At 44.0% G+C, this 23,357-nt stretch overlaps 1 protein-coding gene across 6 annotated transcripts in view; it reads right to left on the bottom strand.

The window, feature by feature from the left end:
* PATJ (PATJ crumbs cell polarity complex component) overlaps positions 1-23,357 on the bottom strand; it is a 143,617-nt gene that overhangs the window by 81,648 nt on the left and 38,612 nt on the right. For all 6 annotated transcript variants that reach the window (XM_035333857.1, XM_035333861.1, XM_035333860.1 and 3 more), the window contains 9 exons: positions 12,972-13,181; positions 12,046-12,159; positions 8,994-9,365; positions 7,732-7,852; positions 5,919-6,072; positions 4,748-4,819; positions 3,701-3,878; positions 2,702-2,812; positions 1,787-1,864 (listed from right to left, as the gene is read on the bottom strand). In XM_035333857.1, coding sequence (XP_035189748.1) covers positions 1,787-1,864; positions 2,702-2,812; positions 3,701-3,878; positions 4,748-4,819; positions 5,919-6,072; positions 7,732-7,852; positions 8,994-9,365; positions 12,046-12,159; positions 12,972-13,181 — 1,410 coding nt within the window. The remainder of the gene's footprint in view (positions 1-1,786; positions 1,865-2,701; positions 2,813-3,700; positions 3,879-4,747; positions 4,820-5,918; positions 6,073-7,731; positions 7,853-8,993; positions 9,366-12,045; positions 12,160-12,971; positions 13,182-23,357) is intronic.

Here is a 23,357-nt window from a genome sequence, read left to right as displayed (position 1 = left end):
AGCTGCCTATGACGAACCAGTATCACTGCAATTTAATAACAACTCAGAGTCTAAAATTTGACCCTTTGTCTTTGTAAGACCTTAAATGTTCGGTAGAAAATCCGTGTGAAATTACACGAGACACCCAAGCTTATCCATTAGCTTGCTATGGCTCAGAAAGTCAAGCTTCTCTTGTCCCACTGAAAACCCGGGTGTATAAATTGTGCTGAAGCACGCTGTTACACCACGCTTTTGAATTAACACAGCTCCTTCCAGCACAAAGGCAAAAGCACAGCTTAAAACGGCCAAACAGCAAAATAACTTTAGTATCTGATTTGTTGCTAAGAAGCTCGATTGTTTTAAGTGTTTACACAGAAAAACCTTCAGTATTGAAAAAATAATTCATCACAGAGGAACAGGCAGTTTTTTCAGCTCGATATGGTCGCTTTCAAACCCAACTCTTTTGTGCCACTTTGAAGACAGGACTGGAAATATCAGTGATTTCCCATAGGGAAGCAGACTAGTAATCCACTAATAGCAAATCTTTCCAACTCGGAGATGCCCTTACTGCAGCACAGTGTGACTGCTTTGTGAATTACTGTTCAAAGCTAAAAAGGAGCTATGTATTTAGGCAACGAAACTCTTCTATATTCCACCCACCAGTTTACAGGGCCAATAGACTAAAAAGGTCTGAAAAAGATTAGGTTTCCTCTTTAACCTGCAAATGCTGTAGAATGAGACACGCTGGAGTCCTAGAGATTAAAGGCAACACATTGCAAGTGGATGAGCATTTCTCAGATTAGAAATACAGATAATAAAACCATGAAAAAGGGATTGTAACTCTTCATTATAAGCATTATTCGCTGGCATGAAAGCACAACTTCAACACCTTTCTTGATTTTTTGGAATAACTCAGCCTCACAGCATCCGTATCTGACAGGATCTGAAACAAGTCTTACAAACGCTTTCAGAGACAGAGGGGCCTTCTCGCTTGTACAGCAAACACTAGACGGAGTTGGATCAAACCAAAACTTCACCATATTCATAGCTGACATTTAAATCACACTAAGCAAAAGTTATAGTCCACACTCACTCTGTCTCTGCTCCTCCAGTTTGGAGGCCCTCGAAGCCATACCTCATCTCCAGTCATCAGCACAGTTCCCAGGAACAAGGCATCGAGGAAAATACTTATTAGGCCATTAGAGCAACCTGGCTGGGAGTGAAAAAATATTCTTTCCCCTTTTTTTAGTGACTAAAACAAATCCACTCGCTTATATTAAACATATTTTTTTCCTTTTTAAAAAATCCGCTGTGAGGTTTTTCAAAAGTTCCTGTGCGGTAATTGCTTCACAATTAGCAGGCCAGCTACAGATCACTTGGTCATTTCCTTGTTTTACACAGCAATAGGAAACATAAGAGACCTAGCTGATTTAATTATCCTGTAACATGATTTTACTGAATTTCAGGCAGCCTCACATTAAGGATATTATTTGTTACATGTTATTATTTCTCTATTTCCACTGCACAAGGAGAATCAATTTGCCTCCCTATGGAGTAAGACAGGTACTTCCAGAAAAATGCCAACGAAGAGCTGTAATAAGTGCAGGGTTTCAGCACCAGGGGAGACCACAGAACATTAATCAGAATCCTGCCTTGCATTTGGCAGAAATTTGGCAAAAGGTACTTGAATCAAAGATATTTCAACAAAGCACTTCAAACTTCACTTCAGACTTCACTGGGGCTCATCATACAGTTACAACGTGTGCTGTTTAGTAATATTTGGGTGTAGTATTCAATAAATAAATACCTTTTCACTCTTATTTTCTTTGTTTGCATCCTGATCTTTGCTGACTTTGATTCCCTTAGGCTGTACAGCAGAAACCACCTGAAAAACAACGTATATATTATATACAATTAGCATTATAGTTGCAAAATAAACATCCAAGGTAATGACTCCAATAAAGCTCTGTCCAGTGCACTCTCTTCATTTTGTCCCATGTAGGAGCACACTGCAGTGCAGTTCTGAGTTACATGCTTTTACTGAAGTTATAAACATCTCTGGTTTTTTAGTGCTCACTGTTTGATACCTAGCCCCATCTCTCTACTCAATTAAGCATCGCTCTGAAGTCAACAATATGAATGTACACACTTGATATAAACCTCAGTGTGGAGTCAGTTCTTAAAACATCAGTTCTTATTTTTGCATGTACTTCAAGGCATGTAGAACTGTATGCCTTTTCTTAGGCAGGCTTTAAGAGTTTTTTTGCCTTAGCCTCGAAGACGAGGAGACACCTAAATCTCTTGAAATTTATCTTGCTCTGAAAGAACTGCTTGAGGTTTCTCTGATGATACATTTTACATGGAGCTGCTAGAGAGAATCTGGCTACTTTTCATCATGCTTTTGTTCATTTGGATAACAGACTATATTTTTCGATGATGAAATACACACAAATTAAATCACACAGGGCCAGAATCAATTGCACAGATGGGCGAACCAAATTAACACCTAGTCAACAAATTTGTGTCTACCCAACTTACATCAGAAGAACATGGTTTTGAATCGGGCCAGATAAGTAATCATATGGTCTATAAGCAGAAACTCTGGCAGGAGGGATAGACAAAAATCGACAGATCTTGCAAAAAGAAATTTATCCAAGTTTAAAAGAAGATGCATACTACACATTTATTATTTTTTTGGAATAAAAAGTAGGAATAAACTCACTTTTGGTAAGTTAGACAAACTCTGAACTACGAACACAACAGGATTTCCCGCATTCTTGATAGCTTCTACTGCTTCCTCATGTGTGGCGTTCTGTAGGTCTATCCCAGAAACCTAAAAAATATTGTTTATTTTCATGAGGTAGCCTGTCTGTTGCATTGAGCCTTTACAAGGGATCACATACATTCCCAGGTTAGTGTATATGAGGAAGGTACCAAATTCAGTCAAACAAAATTATTTTTGAAGGATTTTTCCATGATACTTCAAGGAAAAGCATATTGCTTAGAATTTATTCATGATAAAGATGGCCATATGTTTCACAAAGTAATTCTAGACAAAAACATAATGAGTAAGACTCTCACAGTGCTGGGTGTAGTACAACTCTTTCAGATTCTACTTGTTTGTGAACTAAACCCGTTTTGAAACAGTTTTCCAAAACACCACACCCAACCCTGAAGCACGTACAAAAATGGCATTCCCAGCCAGAGCATCTCTGGCTGTGTCGATTTTCACTTCTATTTCTCCAAATGAATACTTCTGAATCTGGGCTCCCTAAGGCGGTAACGCCATTCACACCTAAGCCACTTCCCATAATCAGGATTTTCCCTTAAAGTGTGGTTAACCAGACCGTTAACTACCCCAAATTAATGGACAAAATAACAGCCCAAATTTCAATATGCGCTTCTATATTTATAATTTAGGCCTACAAGTTAGGGCATAAATTATTATTCATTTATATGAGAAGTTTTTTTTCCCCTTCTCATTTCCCCATCAGCTAGCTATCTTTTCTTAAATAGACGGAAGAATGTTAAAAGATCTCCACAGCTTGACATTCAAAAAAGAAAAGATGACACTAGGGCTATATATATATTTGGTTTTCAAAACACAGTGTCATCAATACTTCACACAGATGCTGGCTGCATTTTGTTCTTCCCTCCATTCTCCCAAAGCCGAGACAAACTTCATTTCTTACATTGAAAAGGCGGGTTTATCTGCATTTACCTCAAGTATTTTATCTCCAGTTTTTAAAGCCTTTGTTCTTCCTGCTGGGCTGTCTTCCAGAACTTGTTTGATGAAGATCCCTTTAAGTTCCTCTCCATTCTTCAGGCGCTTTATGACAGTTTGTCCACCAACAATACTGATTCCAAGAGACACATGTGGGTCTCTGAAGATCTCAACACTGAAAAAATACACGCAGACGTCTAACAGCTTGAAACACTTTTTTAAGCTATTAAATGCAAAGCGTTAAATAAATGCAAGCTTTTGGTCTTTCAAGTCTGTTTAATAGAGCAAAGGGATGAAGCCAGAAGCCTAAGAATGCTCTCAGCAGAGGTGGCTTTTTACCCTCAAGTAGTCTTCACCCCACAAAAAGAAAAAAAACCTGTTGCCAGTCCATGCCCACTGTGCTTCTAATAGGCTTTAAGTTTAGAGAAAGTCAGGGTAAAACAGGCAGGGTTTCAAGTAAACAAACTCAGCCTCATTTAGTTTGAGGAAATTGACTGGAAATGACACAAACTGCAAGTGGTATGCTAAACAAATGGTAAAATAAACAAGAAGCTTGATGCAACTTTCCGAACACTGGCTTCTGTGTGTTAGTTGCATACTCATCAGCTAAAGCAGAATGTATTTAATATTGTACTCAGGACCATAAAGTCAATTTACCAAATGTTAACAATACAACGAGAACATGGTAAGAGCTGGACAATGACAGTTCAGACTATGCCACAAAGTTTAGTAGGAGACCCATGGAAAAGGAGACGGCAGCACCATGTGCACTGTTCACACCTAGTTACGGAATGAGCACGAACTTGCAGAACATCCACAATGTAAATCCACCAGGCTTTCCCCAGTCAGCTCTATAAATAGAAGGTATGATTCTGTTGAACATCTGTTAAAAATCCACTGTATCTAAGAAAGCCCAAGGTACACAAATGTCCTGAGTTACTGAGAGAGGAGGGAAGAGAAAGAAAAAGCGTAAGAAAGAATCAGGCTCACAGAAATAAAGGCATGAAGTAAATGAGGAGAAATGATGTAAACATATCAACATACGTGCGTGGTGGTCCCCAGTGGCTGAAGTTTGGAGTTTCTTCTCCTTCTCCTTCTTCTCTCTCAGGCAGTTCACTAATTGGGGGCAGAGGGAAGGGAGAATAATAAATAAAAAAAAGCATCAACTATGCCAGGTCACAATTCCTTGCATATTTTGCATCTGGCAGTGTGACAGCAACGCCTTCACAGAGTGTCCAGTTTAAATCAAATGTGCACAGTCAACAGACTAGACAGGAATTTTTGTATTTAGGTTTAAACGTACTTAAGGAATGCACCAGAAATAAACATGATGGGCAGGCCACATTTATTAGCTGTTCTGCGACATACACACTTCCAGTGCTGTACCTTATTCTACACGTGGCCGTTTAAGCAGTTCCCATTTACTTTCTGATTAATATGCTGCGATTCTTACAGAAGGATATAAACACGATAAAGCCAGTCTAGCTCACCAGAAATCTTAGCGTGATGCAACTGAGAGAACAGATCCTGGGCGTTCCATTAAACACCCCAAACAGGGTGTACTTCAACTTCTGTACTGTGTGTGACTCATCTCTTCATGGAATTGGAATGGCAGTATCAAACTGCATGTCCCCACAGAAAGGCTGAAACAATCCATCCTTGCGCGTATTTTTGGTAGCCCCTGAGAGTTGTCCTGCAGACCCACTCACCCAAAACTAGTGGGGGAAGCAGGGGACAGTTTACAGGTGTGGCAACTGCCTGTGACCAGTGCCAGCTCAAGGCTTCTCAGCAGCACCGGCAAGATTAAACTTCTCCTGTACAGGCCTGAGGGCCGCGGCTGAACTGCTCTTCCCAAAAGGAAGAGGGGGAAGAACAAAGGAAAAGAAAAAGCAAGAGGAAAGATTGGTAAGGAGCTAAGGGGAACGCTCTTTAAGAAGTAAAGGCCAATGCTGCCAGTGAAGGCTACATCCCTCTCCTCCAGGTCACATCCCTTCTGGCTCTCCCCTCTCTGTGGGAGAAGTGAAGTAGGTGGCCTGCTACTCAGGAAGAAATATGGGAAGTAAGGATTCAGTAACCATGTAAGTCACAGAACTGGCCCCTACCAAAGTACATCTCAGAGCAGCACAAAGATTTCAACAATTAGTCAAAGCAAAGAAGGAAAAAAGTTACGAGTATTAAGCAAAAGTCACTGAAAAACTGAAGTGTTGCTCCATACCTGTATGATACTGTTCTAGGCTGAGCTAACGTAACTCTCCCAGATTGCTGGTTGGTGGAAAAAACAAAATCCTCCCCTTTTAGTTCTTCCTTTTCAATAGTTTCTAGGTCAACGGAAAGCTCAGTTCCTTTAGAGTCCATCCAAAGCGTCGTACCTAAAGAAGTAAAGGTGTGGATGTAAACTTTTGCTTCCTCTGTCTCTGCATCTTCTTGTCACCTTCAGAAATAAACCCCTTAGCTCACCATGTTCCAAATGTGGATTGTGCGTGATGATCAAGAGACTCAGTGACACAGAACACAACACAGAACATTTATTTTGAAGGAAATTTTAACCGCACTAAACTCTTTTTTATAGCAGCTGGCTTCTGGTGTACCTTCTGCAAGGCAGTAACGGGAAATGCCAGATCTTTGTGGAACTGAGACATGCTTAGGTACAACTTACGTGACAGATGTTTCTCACAAAAACACGATTAGGAATAGTGAATCGATCCTTCATGCAGGGAGAGCGTTGCAAAGCCCTGCTCCAGCACGGATGACTGATGTCAATTTGGTGCCATAAATATCAACATTAATTAAACCTCCAGAGCTCCTTGCCAGAGTCATTAGTCTGGCATTGTGGCTAACACAGCTCCTGCTGTATATGATGCAGGTGACAAAGAAAGGAAAGAACCTCCTTTCACCCAGTGAGTGGTTTCTCAGGCAGGCTGATAAATTAGTTTGCTCATGATGTACCAAATCCTAACCACTGATTGGGGGGGGCTGGGGGGGGGGGGGGGGCCCGGGGAGGGAGAAGACAAAATTAATTTGGCCTTGAAGAGCTACCTCAAATCATACATACTGATGAAAAAGCAGCAAGTCAGATTAAATCTGAAGAAAACACTTGCTGAAATTTTCACCCCAAGAAATCACTTCATCCATTTCAGTCCATCCATTACCACTCGTATTCCCTGAGTTCCTCACTGCTGCTCTGAGGCAGCCTGGAGAAGGTAAGAGTTTGGCCCAGTAAACCCAGTAGGGGAAAATCCTCACACACAGGGACAACCACCTCACTCATTTGAGACACAGTATGGAGACTGGAAAGGCAAATTTTCACGTCCATTCCAATGCACATGAAGCCACCAGAAAAAAACAGACCAGATTCACAGTTTGTTGGGCTGCTGGGAAACTAGAAAGGTTGCTACAGCTCCTCGTACTTCAAACAGGCGCACAAGCTGCTCCAGAAAAATCTCCTCCAAAGAGCAGGCTCCACTGAACTACAAACTATATTCAGAGCTGTTGCTGAGTACAAGGTCTCCAGCCATCTGACAAGGAGAAACCTTGCTCCTGAGCACAGATTACAAAACCAAGATGCAATCGTGTACTACAGAGCTCATTTGCATGTGTTGGTTGTGGCAAAGTTACCTCTGAAGCCTGCCACATCTATCATTATTATTATTGTTAGGTGTGAAGATCCATGGAATCAGCAGTCAACAGTAACAGAGACAAATTCCTGACAGAAATTACATGCATAAACAAAATAGCTCAAGCCTGGAGTCTTCCTGGGGACGTAGCTAGACAGAGGAAAGTGATTCTTCGCAGTCAGGACAAAGCTGCAGCCACTTTCAATATTACTTGTGACAACTGTAGGTAAACATTTGAAGAAGCAGCAAGAAAATGAAGCTGCAGCCTATTAAAAGCCAGACTGCCTTGAGCCTGCAGAGCTCTTCATTTGAATATTTTATCATTTGAAAGTCTGAAAACAAATTTGTGCTTTGGTATAAAAGTTAAATTTCTAAATACAAAATTACAACAAATAAAAAAATCTTTTTACGAACCTAAATCCATCTGTTTTTCTGTTCCTGACTGGGTAGCTTCAGTACCCAATCTGCCTTTTTGATAGCTGCTGCATGCTGTAGCTCCAGAAGACAGAGAACTTCCGCAAGCATTTTCTTCATACTTCACAGAGGAGAAAAAAGTAATTAAAGTTAGAAAGCAATAGCAGCGACTTATATAGAGATATTTAACATGAGCATTGATTTTACAGCAAGCGTTCTCATCTCCTCAACTACGTTCATATTTCCTTATTCAGACAACTATGAAACACTAACTGCTCATCTAGGCACTATATTAAGGAGAGGTGTGAAAAATATATGATGTGATTGCAATATTAGCAATTGCATCTTTCTACCTGTCTGCAATCCAGACAGGGAGTTGTTTACTTCTTGTTCATTTGTTGTTTTTAGTGACAAATGTATAGACTGAGCACTGTGCCCTGTGGAAGCACTGCCCGTAGAAGCTACAATGTTAGCCTGTTTATGTACGTAGCGCATAAGGAGATAAGTCAGACAAAACCTATAATGCTCGGTTGCTGTGATATTAAATCCTTTTCCACTTTAGTTTTTCCTATAAAAGCACAGAGCGTAGAAGCTGGTGCACGGAAGACTGAGGTTATCACTTTTTTCATTAGCGAGTGAATGAATAACTCAGAAGGAAAAGGTATTCTCAAGAATACTGGAAGTAGTCATATGAGTTCTGCAATTTATCCAAAACTCTGTCGTCTTCTACTCCTTTATCTACCAGAGGTAGGTATAAATGGTATCTTTTTACCATTGCTTCTACCATATGAATTTTCACTCAACTCCATTAACATCTAGCTCAAGGAACAGATTGGGTCTACAACTAATGAGGAAAAGATGGAGTTCCTTTCACTGATATTGCTGCTGAGGAGCCTGGTCTACTAAAACCATAACCTGGCTCCAGATCTTACTGAAATCCATTAAATTAGTAGAGCTTACAAAAAAGAAGTGAGCCCAGGTGTCAGAGACAGGAAAGAAGAGCCACGTACAGGATGCCTGCAAATAGGCTAACCAGAGCGTGTGCCTCATTCAAGCAGGTCAATGTACAGACACTGAGGAACACAACGGAACCTTCCCAAGAATACAAAAGGATAGATGGTGTCCACTAGAGGCACCCAGACCTCATCTAGGAATTAAAACACAAGACAGACTCCTTACAGAGTTCAGATCTGGAATTTTCCTTGAGGTGTGCAGGCCTCAAGGTCAGGGTACAGCACTGAGCCCCACACAGCACTACTTACCATTTGCTCCTTACTGAATGGGTATTCCAGGGACTGCTCTGGACTTAAGTTAACACTAGGTCTTAATTCTTGTGTTTTAGCTTTCTCAAGCTTCTCAGCCCATTGGTCTGTATTGAGGTTCTTCTCTGAGCCTGCTTCCTGCTGATGTGATGCACTGTACTTCAGGAAGTCTAAATGATCTTCATACACATCATCCACCAACATCTCACGTTCCTCATCCACGTCTTCTGTTCTGGGTTTCCAAAATTCACGCATCTCCCAGGACTCCTTCTCGTACTCGCTGTCATTTTTAGAAAGCTGGAATGACCTTCCCAAGTCCAAAATCGGTTCATCAACGGCTTCTTCTTTAAAAGGTGTTTCATCTCTGAAGCCCTGCATAAAACATTACAGGAATATAGATTTTTACATTACGTTTCTTGCTAACTCTTTTAAAGCTGTTTTATGTTAGAACCGTATTAAAATTACATCCTGATTTTTAAAGTGAAAATCTTCTACCTTATGCATTTTTCTCAAAGAAAATGCACTCTCTGACTTATGATTTTAATAGCAAAAGTAGGCATTGCAATTTCCTTTAAATATAACGAAATGCAAGTTGGACAGCTCAGATACTGCTGCAGCAATATCAATCAGCTAACCAATCTAGGCTCAAGTTAGGGAACGAGGATTATTAAATTTCACTAAAAACTACAGGAAAAAGCACACACAAATCTGGCTAAAGGGTCTTTGTGGCTCAAATTATTGTCATCGCTCTGCGGATGCACTCAGATTTCTTACAAAACCACCACAGTAGTTAAATACAAGAAGAGCCTGAGAGTTGGCTGACAGTAGGACAGATGACCATATACTCAAAAAAAAAAAAGACTTAATTGGCTGCTCACACTCTAATAAACAATTTGCTGTTTAAAACAGTAGAGGCTTCAGTTTTCTACTGAGTTCAACCCATTGAGCAAGGTGCAACAAAACCAAAAAGACATTCAAACCCCTTCGAAAGATCTTGCTCAACACTACTTTTTCTGTCATTTGTCACATGCCCCCCCCATTTCCAATGCTATGTGTTTCTCCTAAATTGAGTTGGGAATCACTCAGTGGCTCATGGGGTGTGTCTGACTACAGCTTGAGCCTCTACAGGTGTCTCTGAAGTTTTACACCAACCAGACAGCTTGCTACATGCTGAAAGCTCTCCTCAGGCCACCAAGCACGTACACCCAAACCTGATCTTCGAGGCACTGAGACCCAGCAAGACTGAAACCAATCTACAGATTCAGGGGGTCCTGAATCAAAATATTTTTCTTTCTGCTTCCTGCCCCTCACCGGGCTCCCCAGGGTACTTCACTATTTCTGACCCTGAATGTCAGAATTCTGTGTAGTTAGAAAAAGCCTCAGACACTGCCCGAAAGTGCTTGTAATTCAAATGAGAGTCAGGAAAGAAAGCAAGAGACAGACAAGGGTATAATGAAACACAGTAATGCTAGCTGGCACGACGCACCACATTAGTAGTCTAGAAATTACCCCATGTTCATAGGCATTAAATATTCCTTTTTGCCCTGTGTACCTTGATCTCACTAAATACCCGATCTGAAGAGATTCTCATTCTCTTCAACATTACTTCATTTCATTTCACTTCTGCAGCATCGTTCTCCGAACACTGTAGTCTTGTAAGAGGCACCACCTTCATCATAATCTGAAACAGCTGACTTTGCTCAGAAACGAGGCAGCGATGTGCATTGCCATCTGATACAGCACGTAGGTACGTGTAACCACACGCTGCTGCACTGCAGTACCAGGCTCTACCAACGGAACAGGGAATCCTGCTAGCACAATAGCCAAGTCTACTGTTGGAGCATATAAAATGGTTAAGATTTTTGTTCTGAGTCAGCTTCTTCAGCACTGTGCTAGAACACCAGAGCGCAAGCCACCATGGCACACCACTCTTGGCTCTCATATGGGCAGATAAGGTAATAAATGGATGCCATTCTTACGACACACCATCAGTTCTGTCACACAAAGTAAGATCAAACACAAGCAAATACCCCCGCTTGTATTTTGTACGGACTGATTATTACAGTGCCTATATTCACCAGGACTGAGCTGCAATATTCTACGTAAAGATGCTTAATTACATTAGTTTTAGCTGGGACGTAGGGAAGCAATCTGAGCTGGCAGAGGACGAACTGCTCTGCCAGGAACCCTTCCTATGCACCTCGTAAACAATACATTCCATTTTGCCTCATGAAAATCAGTAACACGTCCAAGATGATTCCTACATAGCACACCTACATCTACCCCATAATAGTGCTCCTTTTGATGGTCCTAAAACATGATTGCAGCATTAAAGATAGGTTTGTGTCCACAGAGAGGCAGACAGGTTTAACAGTATGAAAATCTAGAATTTCTAGAAGTCAAAAAATGCATTCACCATTGTGAATTAATTCACATTTGCAGAGCACATGAAAACAAGTGAGAAAATCTCCCTCGCTCTCTACAAGTCAGTACTGCAATACAATTCCCTATTACCGTGCTGTCTGACTTTCTCTCGCTATCTTTAGTGCTTCATCCTCCCACAATCAGGTTATTTCTCAGAAAAAAAAAGCTCTGAAGAAGAAACTAAAGAAATTACTCAAGACCACACAGGAAGTGTATGAAGATCTCCAGCTTGCCTCGTACAGCAGACTAATTCTTTGTTTTGCTTCATTTTAACACAAAATGTTCCATCCCGTACCTTACGTTCTCAACAAAGCTGAACGAACTACTTATAGTAGTTACTTATTATTACCAGGAATATACCATTCCTATTTCATATCCAAGGTATCCCAAGGTATTTTAATCATACAGTAAATTTGATAAGGGAGTCGAGGAACTGCACTGCTAAGTACAACGTATATATTTGGTGTTGGCAGTACAGTCAGCATACAGTTAGCTGTTAGAATCTAGAGGGAAACCTGAAGCTCATTCAACACTCAAATCCTATCTGAAGGGCACGCAATCTTCTGACTTTAAAACATTATTTCCTGTCCCTATAAACTTCAGCTGAACCAAAAGAATAACCAAATACCTGTGGTGCTTCAAGTATTATTGAGAAATTATCTGTTGGCTCTGGAGATGCAGGGCTGGGTTTAACGCTTCTGGTATCCACACCGTGCATGCTCTGCTCTTCTTTGCTTTCTCCCTAAGAAAGGTGACCAAAACGGTAAGTTAGAAAAACAAAACAAAGAAATAAAGCTCGCATTTATCAATAAACTAAAGGGAAGGAGAGACAGCTATTGGAAAAGAGGGTGAAAAAAGTTACCGAATGATAAAAAGGAAAGTCACCACTGGATAAGATGGTAGACTAAAAGCTGTTCTCTTCAAGATACTAGTACGTATATGGTAAAAAAAACAACAAAGATGCAGAGGAAAGACAAAGATGAGAATAATGACATAGCACCAGTTTGAATTACAAGCACTTTCTATTGTATTGTGCTTTCCTTTGATTAATTTTGCCTGCTTGCCCTTGATCAACACCACGGCAGTGTTCACAAGTAAACCACTGCCTATTCCAAAGCCCCGATTCCAGAAAAAGAAATTCTACTTGAATTTACAGCCTGGACTTCAAACAGATTAAGTTTCTTTGATGCGACTGGAGCTCAAGCAAGCATTTAGCAGTGTCTCAGAGTGAAATGGGCTTCAGCACGTTTGATTAATTTGCCAAATTCCTTGAACCACATGACACCTATGCATAAGGCCAGTTCTCACCCAGGTTTGCCCAGACGTGTCCTCTGATTCCATTTGGATGGTCTTTCAGACGGAATTTGGGAACACTGGTTTCCCATCAGACCTTTAGGCCTTAGAGCTGCCCATTTGTGAGCTGCCCAACACATATCCGAGGTGCGCACACGGCAAATTAGCAGCTTTCCACATGCATGTGGATTTCCCCCCCAAAATACAGCAACCTGATCTCCATGGCACTGAATGAGACAGAAAAAAAAATGCGGTCCTTACCACCAGAGGTTTGCAGATTCCAAGAGAAACTCTTCCTGGGGGCACAGCTTTCAATACTTCCACTGCCTCTGCCAAAGTTGCGCTGTCCAAGTATTTCTCATTGACAAATACCAAGCGGTCACCCGCTAACAGCTCACCACCACGTTCAGCTACTCCACCCGCCACCAGAGAGCTGATCACAATGGCTGTTCTTGTTGGATCTAAGGGATCCTGAAAAAAATAAAAATCCCCGGAAAGGCAACGGTGATTTTGAACAGATGAAGAGCAGTTAGGCACGTTCCTCGTCCTATTGTACACCAGAGAAGTTTGCTAAGATATTTAAAAGGACTGTCCACTAATACAGGCATGGCTTGCAGATCGCAGAAAGAAAGGTTTGTGGAAGGGAGATATTCTGTCACTTGCCTAATCCATTAAGAAATTTTTAATTCTAAAGCTGACTGCTGCCCTGCCTGCCCTCTTCTTACACACGGAGAAACAGCCAGGCCAACCTGCACACAGAAAAACAGCTCTGGCACTGTTCCCCAGCCTGCTGTGCGCTAGCGTTACATAAAACAACCATTCTGCACGCTGTTCAACAGCTTCATAGCAGCAAAAATGGTTTTAAAAATCACTACAAGATTAGAAACTTAATTTCAAATATTAATTTATTACATTTAAGAATTAAAACTACAACATACAAGAAAGAGCACGATGCATTTACTGCAGTATTGGTGCTTTGTGAAATCTGCAGGACAACTTCCAGAAATTTTCTCCACTCTTCCTTAAGAAAGAGCAGAGGAGCAGCACCAGGAAAAGCAACTAAGATCTTTACTGAGGACACAGAGCACTGCGGTGATGAATACAGAGACACGTGAAGCAGACAACATCATACACATTGGCGAGACTAAACAGATGAAAAGACAGTCGCTTCATCGTTTTTTTTTCCAGTATTTACCTTTGCATTGTTATTTCTATCATAATTATGTCATTTCTATCATACATTCAGCCATTACAAAATGCATCCTCAATCCAATGAAACATCAAAAATTATTACAACATGGCAGAAAGATACTCAGAAGTCTTTTTTTTTTTTTTTTAGATTAGATATCCTCCTTCTCCTCCCCGAGTACTCAGAAAGTTCAGAAGCGTTCCTTGTATGCACTGTGTCCACGTACTATTATTCCCTCAGGATCTGCATCGCATTCAGGGCACGGGAGGGACCAAAAAAATGCAGAATCCCCATCAGAAAGACCACCATGAATTCACACCTCAGTGTTAATTTGAAAACAGGAATGCTTTTTTTCCACTCCTTATTTTTATACAGCCATACGCTACTTCCCAAGCAAACTTTTTTTTAAGGTATGTACAAACAAATGAGGCAACGAGCATCATAGCTGCAAGTGGCTGAAATCAGAGGAGTGAAGTTAGAGTTCAGCAGGAAGAGCAGCGTCGAGGCTGAATTCAAGTAATAGGTACTAGTAATAATTCTCCGCCTAACCCCAGCACTTTATAATCTTCACCAACACTGGCTGTCCGCATTGTAGGGAAGAGGCTTCCTTGCTAGCATCACGCCCCGATAACCAAGCCAAGGAGCTTCCCTCTGCTGCACAATGTTGTTCTGCCTACTGAACGAGTGTCAGTTTGCTCGGCTGTCCCGCGGCTTGTAAAAATTCATCCTCAAACCTGCCTCATACAGCACAGAGTGGGAAGTTGTTTCAAACACCAAGCTGTTCGCATGGTGTCCACTTCAGGAATTACTGGAAGGCAAAAAATAAACCCCAACAAATGCAGGAAGTCCAGAAGAAAAGTTCAAAAAGATTCCAAGAAGTAAAAACAACAACAAGTTTGCTTTATAAAAGAGCTGAATTCTGAAAATGTAAAGTTCCTGCAGCCCTTTGTGTCCAGAGGCAGCTTTGCCTGGCCTTACCAAGAAAACCACGTGCCCAACCATCCTGAGGATGGCTGAGCACAGAAGGAATACTCCGTTTGACACGGACTCTTGAGAGGTTTTCCATTTCTGTTTTTGCTCCAACACATAAATAACCTTTTGGACTTCTTTGCAAAACCAGGATCACGTTAGGACAGCCGCTCTGAAGCAAGGAAGGCGCTGCTTGCACTCGGAAGGCTTTGCTAATGGAACCAAAGCAGCAAGTTTCCTTATCATCGGCTCCTCTGGCCATGGCAAGCAAGGCTGATGCTGGCTCCCTGAATGGGTGAACGCTCTCTCAGCAAAGCTGCACCTTTGCTGACACAGCAGCTTTCCTACTATGACTTTTGCTGCCTTGGCTATATTGATTAAAAAACCTCAACAAAACAAAAGCAGCACTCATCTTTACTGATGCAGATAAGCTGACGAAGGGTTGCAAGCGAATGGCTGGCCCGGTAATTATGGCACTGGCTGAGAACGAAGGAGAACCAGGCCCAAATCCCTGCTCTATCTGATCCAAAGTTTCTCTCCTTTTGGTTCCAGATCAGAGGCACTGAAGTAGGAGGTGGGAATCCCACCATTAGCTCCTTCAGTACAGATATTTAAGGCCAGTGGCTGAGCCACCCCTTTTCTGATGACACAGTCCTGTTTCACTGGCAGTTTTCACTGAAATCAAAATACTTTGGCATCAATCAATCAGCGTGTGTTGGTAAGATTTAGTCTAGCCGTAAAAGTAACCAACCGTAATCCTGATGGTAACAAGGAGAACGGGAAGAGTTCCCGCGTGCACACGCAGCTGCCGTGCAGTAAAGGTCTGAGAGCAGCAGGGATAGCAGCACCGCCGTGCAACAGCTCATGCAGAGCCTAGGTCGTGCATCAGAACTGCTTCAAAAAAAGCAGCGAAAGAAAGCTCCTCAAGAAAGGGAACTGTCTCAAAACCCATTGATCAGGCAAATACAAAACAAAGGTTATAACTCCACTGCTGGTTTCAAGCAGAGGGAGCTATTGTACAGGAAGAGAAGAGCAACGTAGGCTGCACGGTGACAGGGTTAAGGCTGTAACACGGGCAGGGCTGCAACAACCCCACGTGTTCCTTACCAGCACCGTGAATCACAACGCGGCTGCCGAGAGGAATGCAACAAAAGCCACGTGTGAAGACAGAGACCTACCGAATCTCAAGGGGTAATCACCGATACGGATCTCTGTAACTTAACGTGAGGGTGACGGCCACTGTGGGCCGCACCGTGCTTCTCTTACCCAAACAAAAGCAACAATGGTTTTTGGGAACCTTGCCTTACAGTTTCAACTCCAACGCACCCTAAGGAACGCCACCTGCTAAAACAAACAGCAGCCGTTAAATCGCATTCACGTCTTGTAAACAGCGAGTACAACTGGACAAGCAGTGCTAGCAGCCAGCTGAAAAACAGATTCTCACTTTCTGTACTAAGTGCAAGAGACAAGCTCACCCCCGGAGTGCCCTGATGGGCTCCGAGGCCACCTCCACAGTAAGAGACGCGCCAGAGCCATTCGAGGTCACTGAAGGACGCTGACTGGGACTGCACGCACCTACCCCGAGGCTCCTGATGCATGTCACTTGCCTTCTGTTAAGCCAGATAATAGTGATTTTTAGTCACTAGCAGTCGAGGTCTGCATTTCAGTCTGCTTTACAGCAAAGAGCCCATTTACTTGGATGCAGTTTGCAGGCTGGGAAGAACCCCCGTCCCCAAGGCCAGCGCTGAGATGCTGCAGTAAGGGCACATTGCTGGGATACAGCAGGGACTCCAGGTGGATAGCTGAAGCAGTCGTTATCTTCCCACAAAACCCCGTGTTACAGCAAGGAGGGAGTGTGCACAGGACAGCCCTGTGCACGCCGGTCATCTTAAAACGGGCCCGAACCAGGGCTGGTACCTTTAGCAAGGAACTTGTAACCTCAGCGTACTGCACAAAGGAACCCTTCGTGAACAACGAGGAGAAGCAATCGCACTGGGAAGTAAGGCTGTCCGAAAAAACTCCTCACTCACAAGGCACTGATGCAAATTCAAAAGAAAAAAAAAAAAGATTACACATAAAAAACCCTGCAACTTGTATGAATAATGAAAGCTGACCACTGCTGTGCGTCAGAAGCAGCCCGGGATGCTGGCCTCCAGGTTACCCTTGGAGAAGGCAGCACGTTGTAGCTGTTGTCTTTTCCTTTGTGCTCGAGCCAGCCACGGAGTATATGAACTTGTTCAAAACGGTCACAATTTACTCACACTTAGCACACCGTATATTTAACTGCAGTGAACCGGAGTTTTTCCCTTCCCCCCTCCCGCTCCTCATCAAAATCCACCAATGTTTCCTGGAGGCCAGGTGTCAAATTTTTCTCCTCCTTTTCAGAGCCTCATTTGTTCTGGCTTCATTTAGCAGCCCAAAGAGTCAGGCAGGGGCCACTGCAGTTGCTGCCTCTGGGATCCCTGCGTTTGGAGCAGTACGAAGACTCTTAAAAACCTGAGATCTGCTAAAACGTTAGGAGTCCCAGGGGCACGGAGTTAAGAGTCCTACGCGCACTGCTGCCGGCGCGTAACCCCGCTGCGGCTCCGAGTCGGGGTCCCACCAGTGACGCTCGCCGCCAGCACCCAGCATCCATGAGCTATCCTTAGGACACAAGTCTGGAAATACAACCAACAGGGAGTAGCTCTGTCCGTCACACTGGAAAATTAAGATGGTTATCAATCTCCGACCGCAGAGGTTTCTGCAGCAGCCCCCAGAGGGCACTGCAGGCCGGCCCAGCCCAGGGCGCCCACCCCGAGCACCCAGCCAGGAGCAGGGCGCCGGGGGCCGGCTGTGCCGCGACTCGGCTGGATGTAAGCAGCTACCACATTTTCTAGGGTTTTGTTTGTGTTTTTCTTCTTTAAAGGCTCATATGAAAATGTAAGACAAAGCCGCGGGTGACTGACATTTACTGCACAAAGTCACTCTCACTCACTTGCAGGCTATATTAGTTTTGGCACCGTGCAAGATCTAAATTCAGCTCGCCTGACTTCCTAGAATATTTTAGCTTTCTTCAAGCAACAAACTGCCTGCTGCCGCACAAACACTCCTCTGAAAACACACATCAAAAATAGCATGGCAAAGAAGCCCAAAAGAAACAGTTTGAAACTTTTTTTTTCCCCCCCCGTACCAATTTTGATTTATCTGAACAATTTTACAAGTGCCAATTTGTATACTGCAGGTTTTGGCGAGAGAGCCAAAACAAACACATGTTAGAGCTCAGAGGTCAGAGCAACCCAGCTTCATTACATTTTGCATGGGACCACTTCCAGGTCTAACATGCATATACATATTTAAAACTCTCCAGTCTGCGCTTGAGTACGACAGCAGACTGAAAGGCTCGGCGGCACAGCACTGCAGCATGCTGCGCGAGGAACACGCAGACGTCAACAACTACAAGGCCCAGACGGGTGCCTTCGACGTTCATCTTACTATCAGGTAGAAGGAAGTGCATGAAACCTTTTCCCTGTACGCTCAGTGTAATGGAACTACTCCCAGTACTCATCCCAGCCCTCATGTTGCCAAGTGCCACTCGCAGAACCCCCTCACAAGCACACCGGCCGTCAGCTGGGTGCAGGAGTCCAGAACCAACCTGCACCCTCCTCCAAGCCTTTAAGCACTTCCATACTGGAACAGAGAAGGGGTGGAACCAGGTGTGAGTGAGGTCCGATCCCCTCTTTAATGTGGCCTCAATTTAGGCTTGAGGGCCACAGTTCAAACCTGCTCCCTGACTCCAGCAGATTTACACGAGATGGTCTTCAGAACTGCCAAAAGTACTCAAGGCCTAGAAAAACCCCAAACCATCCCTGAGTAAGTGCTCAGCTGGTTTTTGTTACACCCACCCAACAACCAGGGAATTCAAGATACCGTGGGCAAGCACACACCGAAACACAAAGTGTTTCAGACTTGTTTCTGCCGCTTCCGCTCACGAGACTGAATTGAGCAGGACTGCTTCGGGAGAGGCCCACGCAGCGCGAGCGGCCGCTGGCTGTGCCACAGGAACACAAGCTGGTGCGCTGCGCTCACGCCGACACAGAAAGGCAGCCAAGGAAGAAGACTGAACTTTGTTGTGATGTAAGGCAAAGCACTGGAAATAAAACGTAAGTGTTTATTGATCTGCAGAGAGGGAATAAGGGAAAGCATTGCAGAAGCTCTAGGGGACAGCCAGCATTAATCAAAACCTCCGTTGTGGGAAGTGTCAGCAAAGAAGCAGGAATTCACAGAGGGGGAAAAACAAAAAGCAAACCTGAGCCACACCCAAAGGAGAAGAGAGAACAGGAAAATAGGAGTAGGTGGCTCGAGGGGTTTCCCACAGCGGGCTTTCACCATCAGTGACCTGAAGTCGTGCAGACCTTCTGCAGCAAGAACGAGCGCGGTGGCCAGAGACCGCTCTGCGTGTCCATCCGTCCGTCCATCCATCCGCTGAGGCCAGCGGGCACGGTGCAGCCAGAGCTCCTCGGCAGCTCACCCAGGCTGTGCTGCAGGCAGCCAGGACGAGTGTCCCCGGGGAAAGGCCAGAAGAAAGAGAGCTTGCTCACTGCTGTTCTTCTCAAATAGAAAAGATGAAAGATAGGCACTGACTACGGCAGTTTTGAAAGCGGCACTGTGCGGTGGGCTCACGTGCACGTCGCTATCTTTTAATTTATCAAACTTTTCAATCAACCTGAGGTTTCATCCACCTTTCATATTTGCTCTCAACACAGCTAAAGTCACAGGGATTACATTCATTAGCCTCCTAATACCTCAGACTTTCAGACTTCCATCTCCAGAAAAAAAAAAACACCACACTGAACGCTGACTACAGGGAAAAGCCATTGAGATAAGGGAAAAAAAACCCTGAACTCATAAGGAAATGGAAGAAAGCCACTGTGTGATGAGATAAAAGGGAGAGAGATGTGTGGGAATAAAGAAAAATACCACCGTGCCAAGGGAAAGAGTCATAACCTGCATAACCTGCAGCCAGTGGACTTAATGCACACGCTGAGCTTGACCAGCTTTTGGATTCAAACCACCCCTGAACTAAAAATCCACCCAAATAGTCCAAAAATCCACCCAGACAGCCAAGCCGGCAGCTCCACAGGTAGGCACAGTGACCTCAGCCCCGTTAACAGCCCGTGGCAGCGCAGCGCTCATCAAACCGAGCAGAGCTCTCCGCATGGAGACCTTGCATCCTCGCGAGCAAACATGAATTATAGAAAATTTGCCCCAGAAAGAGCTTCAAAAGAAAAGCAGGGAGACAGGACAGGCTGGTGGCGGTAGGTTTTGTTTTGGTTGGTTGTTTTTTTTCCCTCCAAAAAGGGGTTGCAGACAGTGACTGGGCCAAAGAAGACTTGCAGCAGCATGGATGGTGGAGAAGACAGAAGGGTGGGAAAAACGCTGCAGGGAATTTTAAGGCTACTGAGAAAACCAAGGGAGAGCGGACACAAGAACTCCGAGCGTAACAGTACTACTTGGATTTGTGGAGCAGCACCTCCCAGAAGGGTGAGGCATTAAGAAAACAGAATACCTCATAGCTTCCATGGGCTTTCAGAGTTCTTCACGCTTATCCAGCGGCACCAACACACGCCTCAATCTCATCAGCTCAGAGCAGGACTCGGAGCTGGCTGGGTTGAGCTTTTACGTGCGCGCTGCTCCACCACCTCCACGTGCTCACTGAAAGGCTAGCACCGCTTTCAGTTAAGCAGCCCTCCATCACATAGTTTCCTCTAGTCTCATCTACGTTATCTTACCCTTGGTGGGATTTGCTAAGTGCTTAACAGAAACCCTGACTACAGTTTTGGCCCTTTAAATACTCTGCTTCTCTTGCAGGCAGAAGACATCTGTGGAATAATAATGAATTTCTTTGGTTTGGGGTTTTTTGTTTTTATTAAAGGCTATTCTTTCTAGCAGGAAATGAAAAAGAGCAACCAGCTTGGTAGAATTTGGGGGAACAGGGAAAACATTTCTAAAGGTTAATAATAATACTGCTTAGTGTTTACTTCTAGGATATGTGACAAACCAAAGAAAAACAGATGTTCTAAGTAACACTCTGCTCTCTCTGCACACTCAGGTATTGTTCCCAGCAGTGGCTGTTGCAGCTCACAACAGACGGGCTCTGTGCAGGAGCGTCACCCCTAGGACATGCCACGCCGCTCCGTGCACGGGATCCCTTCCTACCTTCTCACCCAAAATGGGACTGATGATTCCCTCCAGCCCAGCTTCAGGACTTGCCCAAGCCCTAACGTGCCTTCCTGCATCCCAGTTCTTCAGCTTCTCTACCTACCTAAGCAATGTATTCCTGTGCATCTGTCTGTACCTCACGCTGAGATACACAGTCTCTTTGATTTCTTATTAACGTGGTTTCTGCTCTCCCAACGCCTTTAGTGCTGCTGTACTGAGGTTTGGAAACCACTAATCATGAACATCCTAGAAACTTCACCAGGAATGTGCTCAGCTGCATTCACCAGCTCTTCAGTCCGGAAGAATAGTATTTAAGCCGAACTCCAAGAGAATTTTTCAAAAAGCTACACTGAATTCAATACATGGCACACTATTAAGAATCATTTTACAAACGAAGCAGCTTAATATGATTTAAAGGATGCAGAACTTTCCCATAGGGGGAGAGAAGCAAATCCTCCGTGAGATGAGTACCAACACAGTTGGTACTGAGGCTTACAGAACTTTGATGTTAATGAATGTGGATGGGTTGTAGAGATGGGAGAAAAGCTGCCTTTATCAGTTTCCCCAGTACCAAGCTGATAGCCATTGTAAAAGTGCTTTTTAATACAGCTGTGCTGCTTTTGCAAGTGAGCCACAGGTTTCCATCACATGATCAGGTGAAAATGTGCTTAACAAGGACATGAATACGCTGCTTTGTTCGTGACAAACTTATCACGAGACAGACAAAGCTCAAATTATCACAAGAGGGCAAATGTTTAGGCAGCGACTTGTCCAAACATTCCAGCCTGCATCTCACTGCTGGACAGTCCAAAATAGGAGAAAAAATCTAGTTGGATACCACCTTCCACAAATAAGTCGGTTTGCTTTTCTGTAACTCTACATCTGGAGCCTGTTTGTTTGGGGTATAAGAAGCAAAAAAAGATATTTGGAGACACTTAAATTGCTTCACTTCCTGTTGTGAATGACTGCGCAGCGATTTTGTTGTAAAAAAGAACACGATCGTTTCCCATGCTCCCTGGGAAAAGGGCAAAACGGAACCTGCTGAATGTGCAGCGAGAAAGACTTCAGTTGGACAGTAAGAAAAAGAAATAATGATAATGAAGACAACCCCAGGAATAAGGCAGCTGTGGAGTCCCTGTAGTCAGATCACAGGAAAAACCCGCTAGGCACTGACCCGGGGGGTGAAGGCAGGCACGCTTCATGCTGCTTCAGGTCTGGGTAGAGCGAAGCCCATGGTGTGGACGTGCCTGTTAATACCTGCATGGATGTGCAGGTATTTACACCCACCTGGGCATGGGTGACCCCGTGAGCTCCTGACCCCCAGGTCTCTGGGGCAGCCGGGTACTTGGGGCCTTGCCCTCCCAGCACAGCATCTCCCAAGTGATCCTACAAGCCACATAAAACATCAGCCCTCTCCGTTCCGAGCCTCATCCTCTCTAGTTTCACACACTTTTAAAACAGCTGCTTTAAAATACTGTGACTTCAAAGCACAGTAAATTAAGCTCTACATAAAGTCCATTCAGCTTTTTGTTTAATTTGATAAAAGCTCATCAGACCATTCAAGTTGCCTTCTGGTCAATACTGCCTCAAGAAATCTGCGACTCAGCTACCTGTGGTTTTTCCAATATTTCTGTAAAACATCACTGACAGAATCCGTTTGCCTGCGTGCACCAGGTCTCCACTAAACACTGTTTCAGGGCTACACAAAGTACCCTTTATACTAATGGGATCGCTTTTCTCTCTTAAAGTCTTCACCTCGTGTGATTTTTCTTTCCTCTCACTGCAACCCCCTGGGACCGCAGCCGTTTTTATTCGGCCTTTCTCCTGTATTTAACCTGCCGACACACCGACACACCGTGCCCTCTTCCATTTTCACTTCTTTCTACGAAAAGGGGTTGGTCTCAATAACAACAGCTCAGCTCCCGACTTGCAGGCTCGGAGGTTTAGCTCCAGGCTAGACAAAGTTACCAACAAGCTGGAAGCTTTCAAACCCGATGGCGTAGCCCTCTGCATCACAGATGATCCCAAAGCACTCCACGAGCTGCGCGCTGGGTCCCTCACTCACCATCAAAACCCGCTTGCCGCTAACTGTGCCAGCAACACTACATAAAAGTTAGTTAAGAGGTGAAAAAGAGAGCGACTTCTCCAAGTGAAATTACAAGGAAATTAAGGGAGGTAGAGTATATTACTTCAGAGAGAAGTTGGCCTGAGGACCGAACAGCACACCTTTTTAATGGCCGGGGGGGGGAAAGGTCCCTGCTCGAGGTTGAGCCGTACCAGGAGGCTGCTGC

Source organism: Oxyura jamaicensis, chromosome 8 (genome assembly GCF_011077185.1).
Source record: "Oxyura jamaicensis isolate SHBP4307 breed ruddy duck chromosome 8, BPBGC_Ojam_1.0, whole genome shotgun sequence".
In the NCBI taxonomy this organism is placed as follows: Eukaryota; Metazoa; Chordata; class Aves; order Anseriformes; family Anatidae; genus Oxyura; species Oxyura jamaicensis.
Note: the sequence above shows the minus strand (reverse complement) of the source record. Positions and strands in the feature narration are given on the sequence as shown.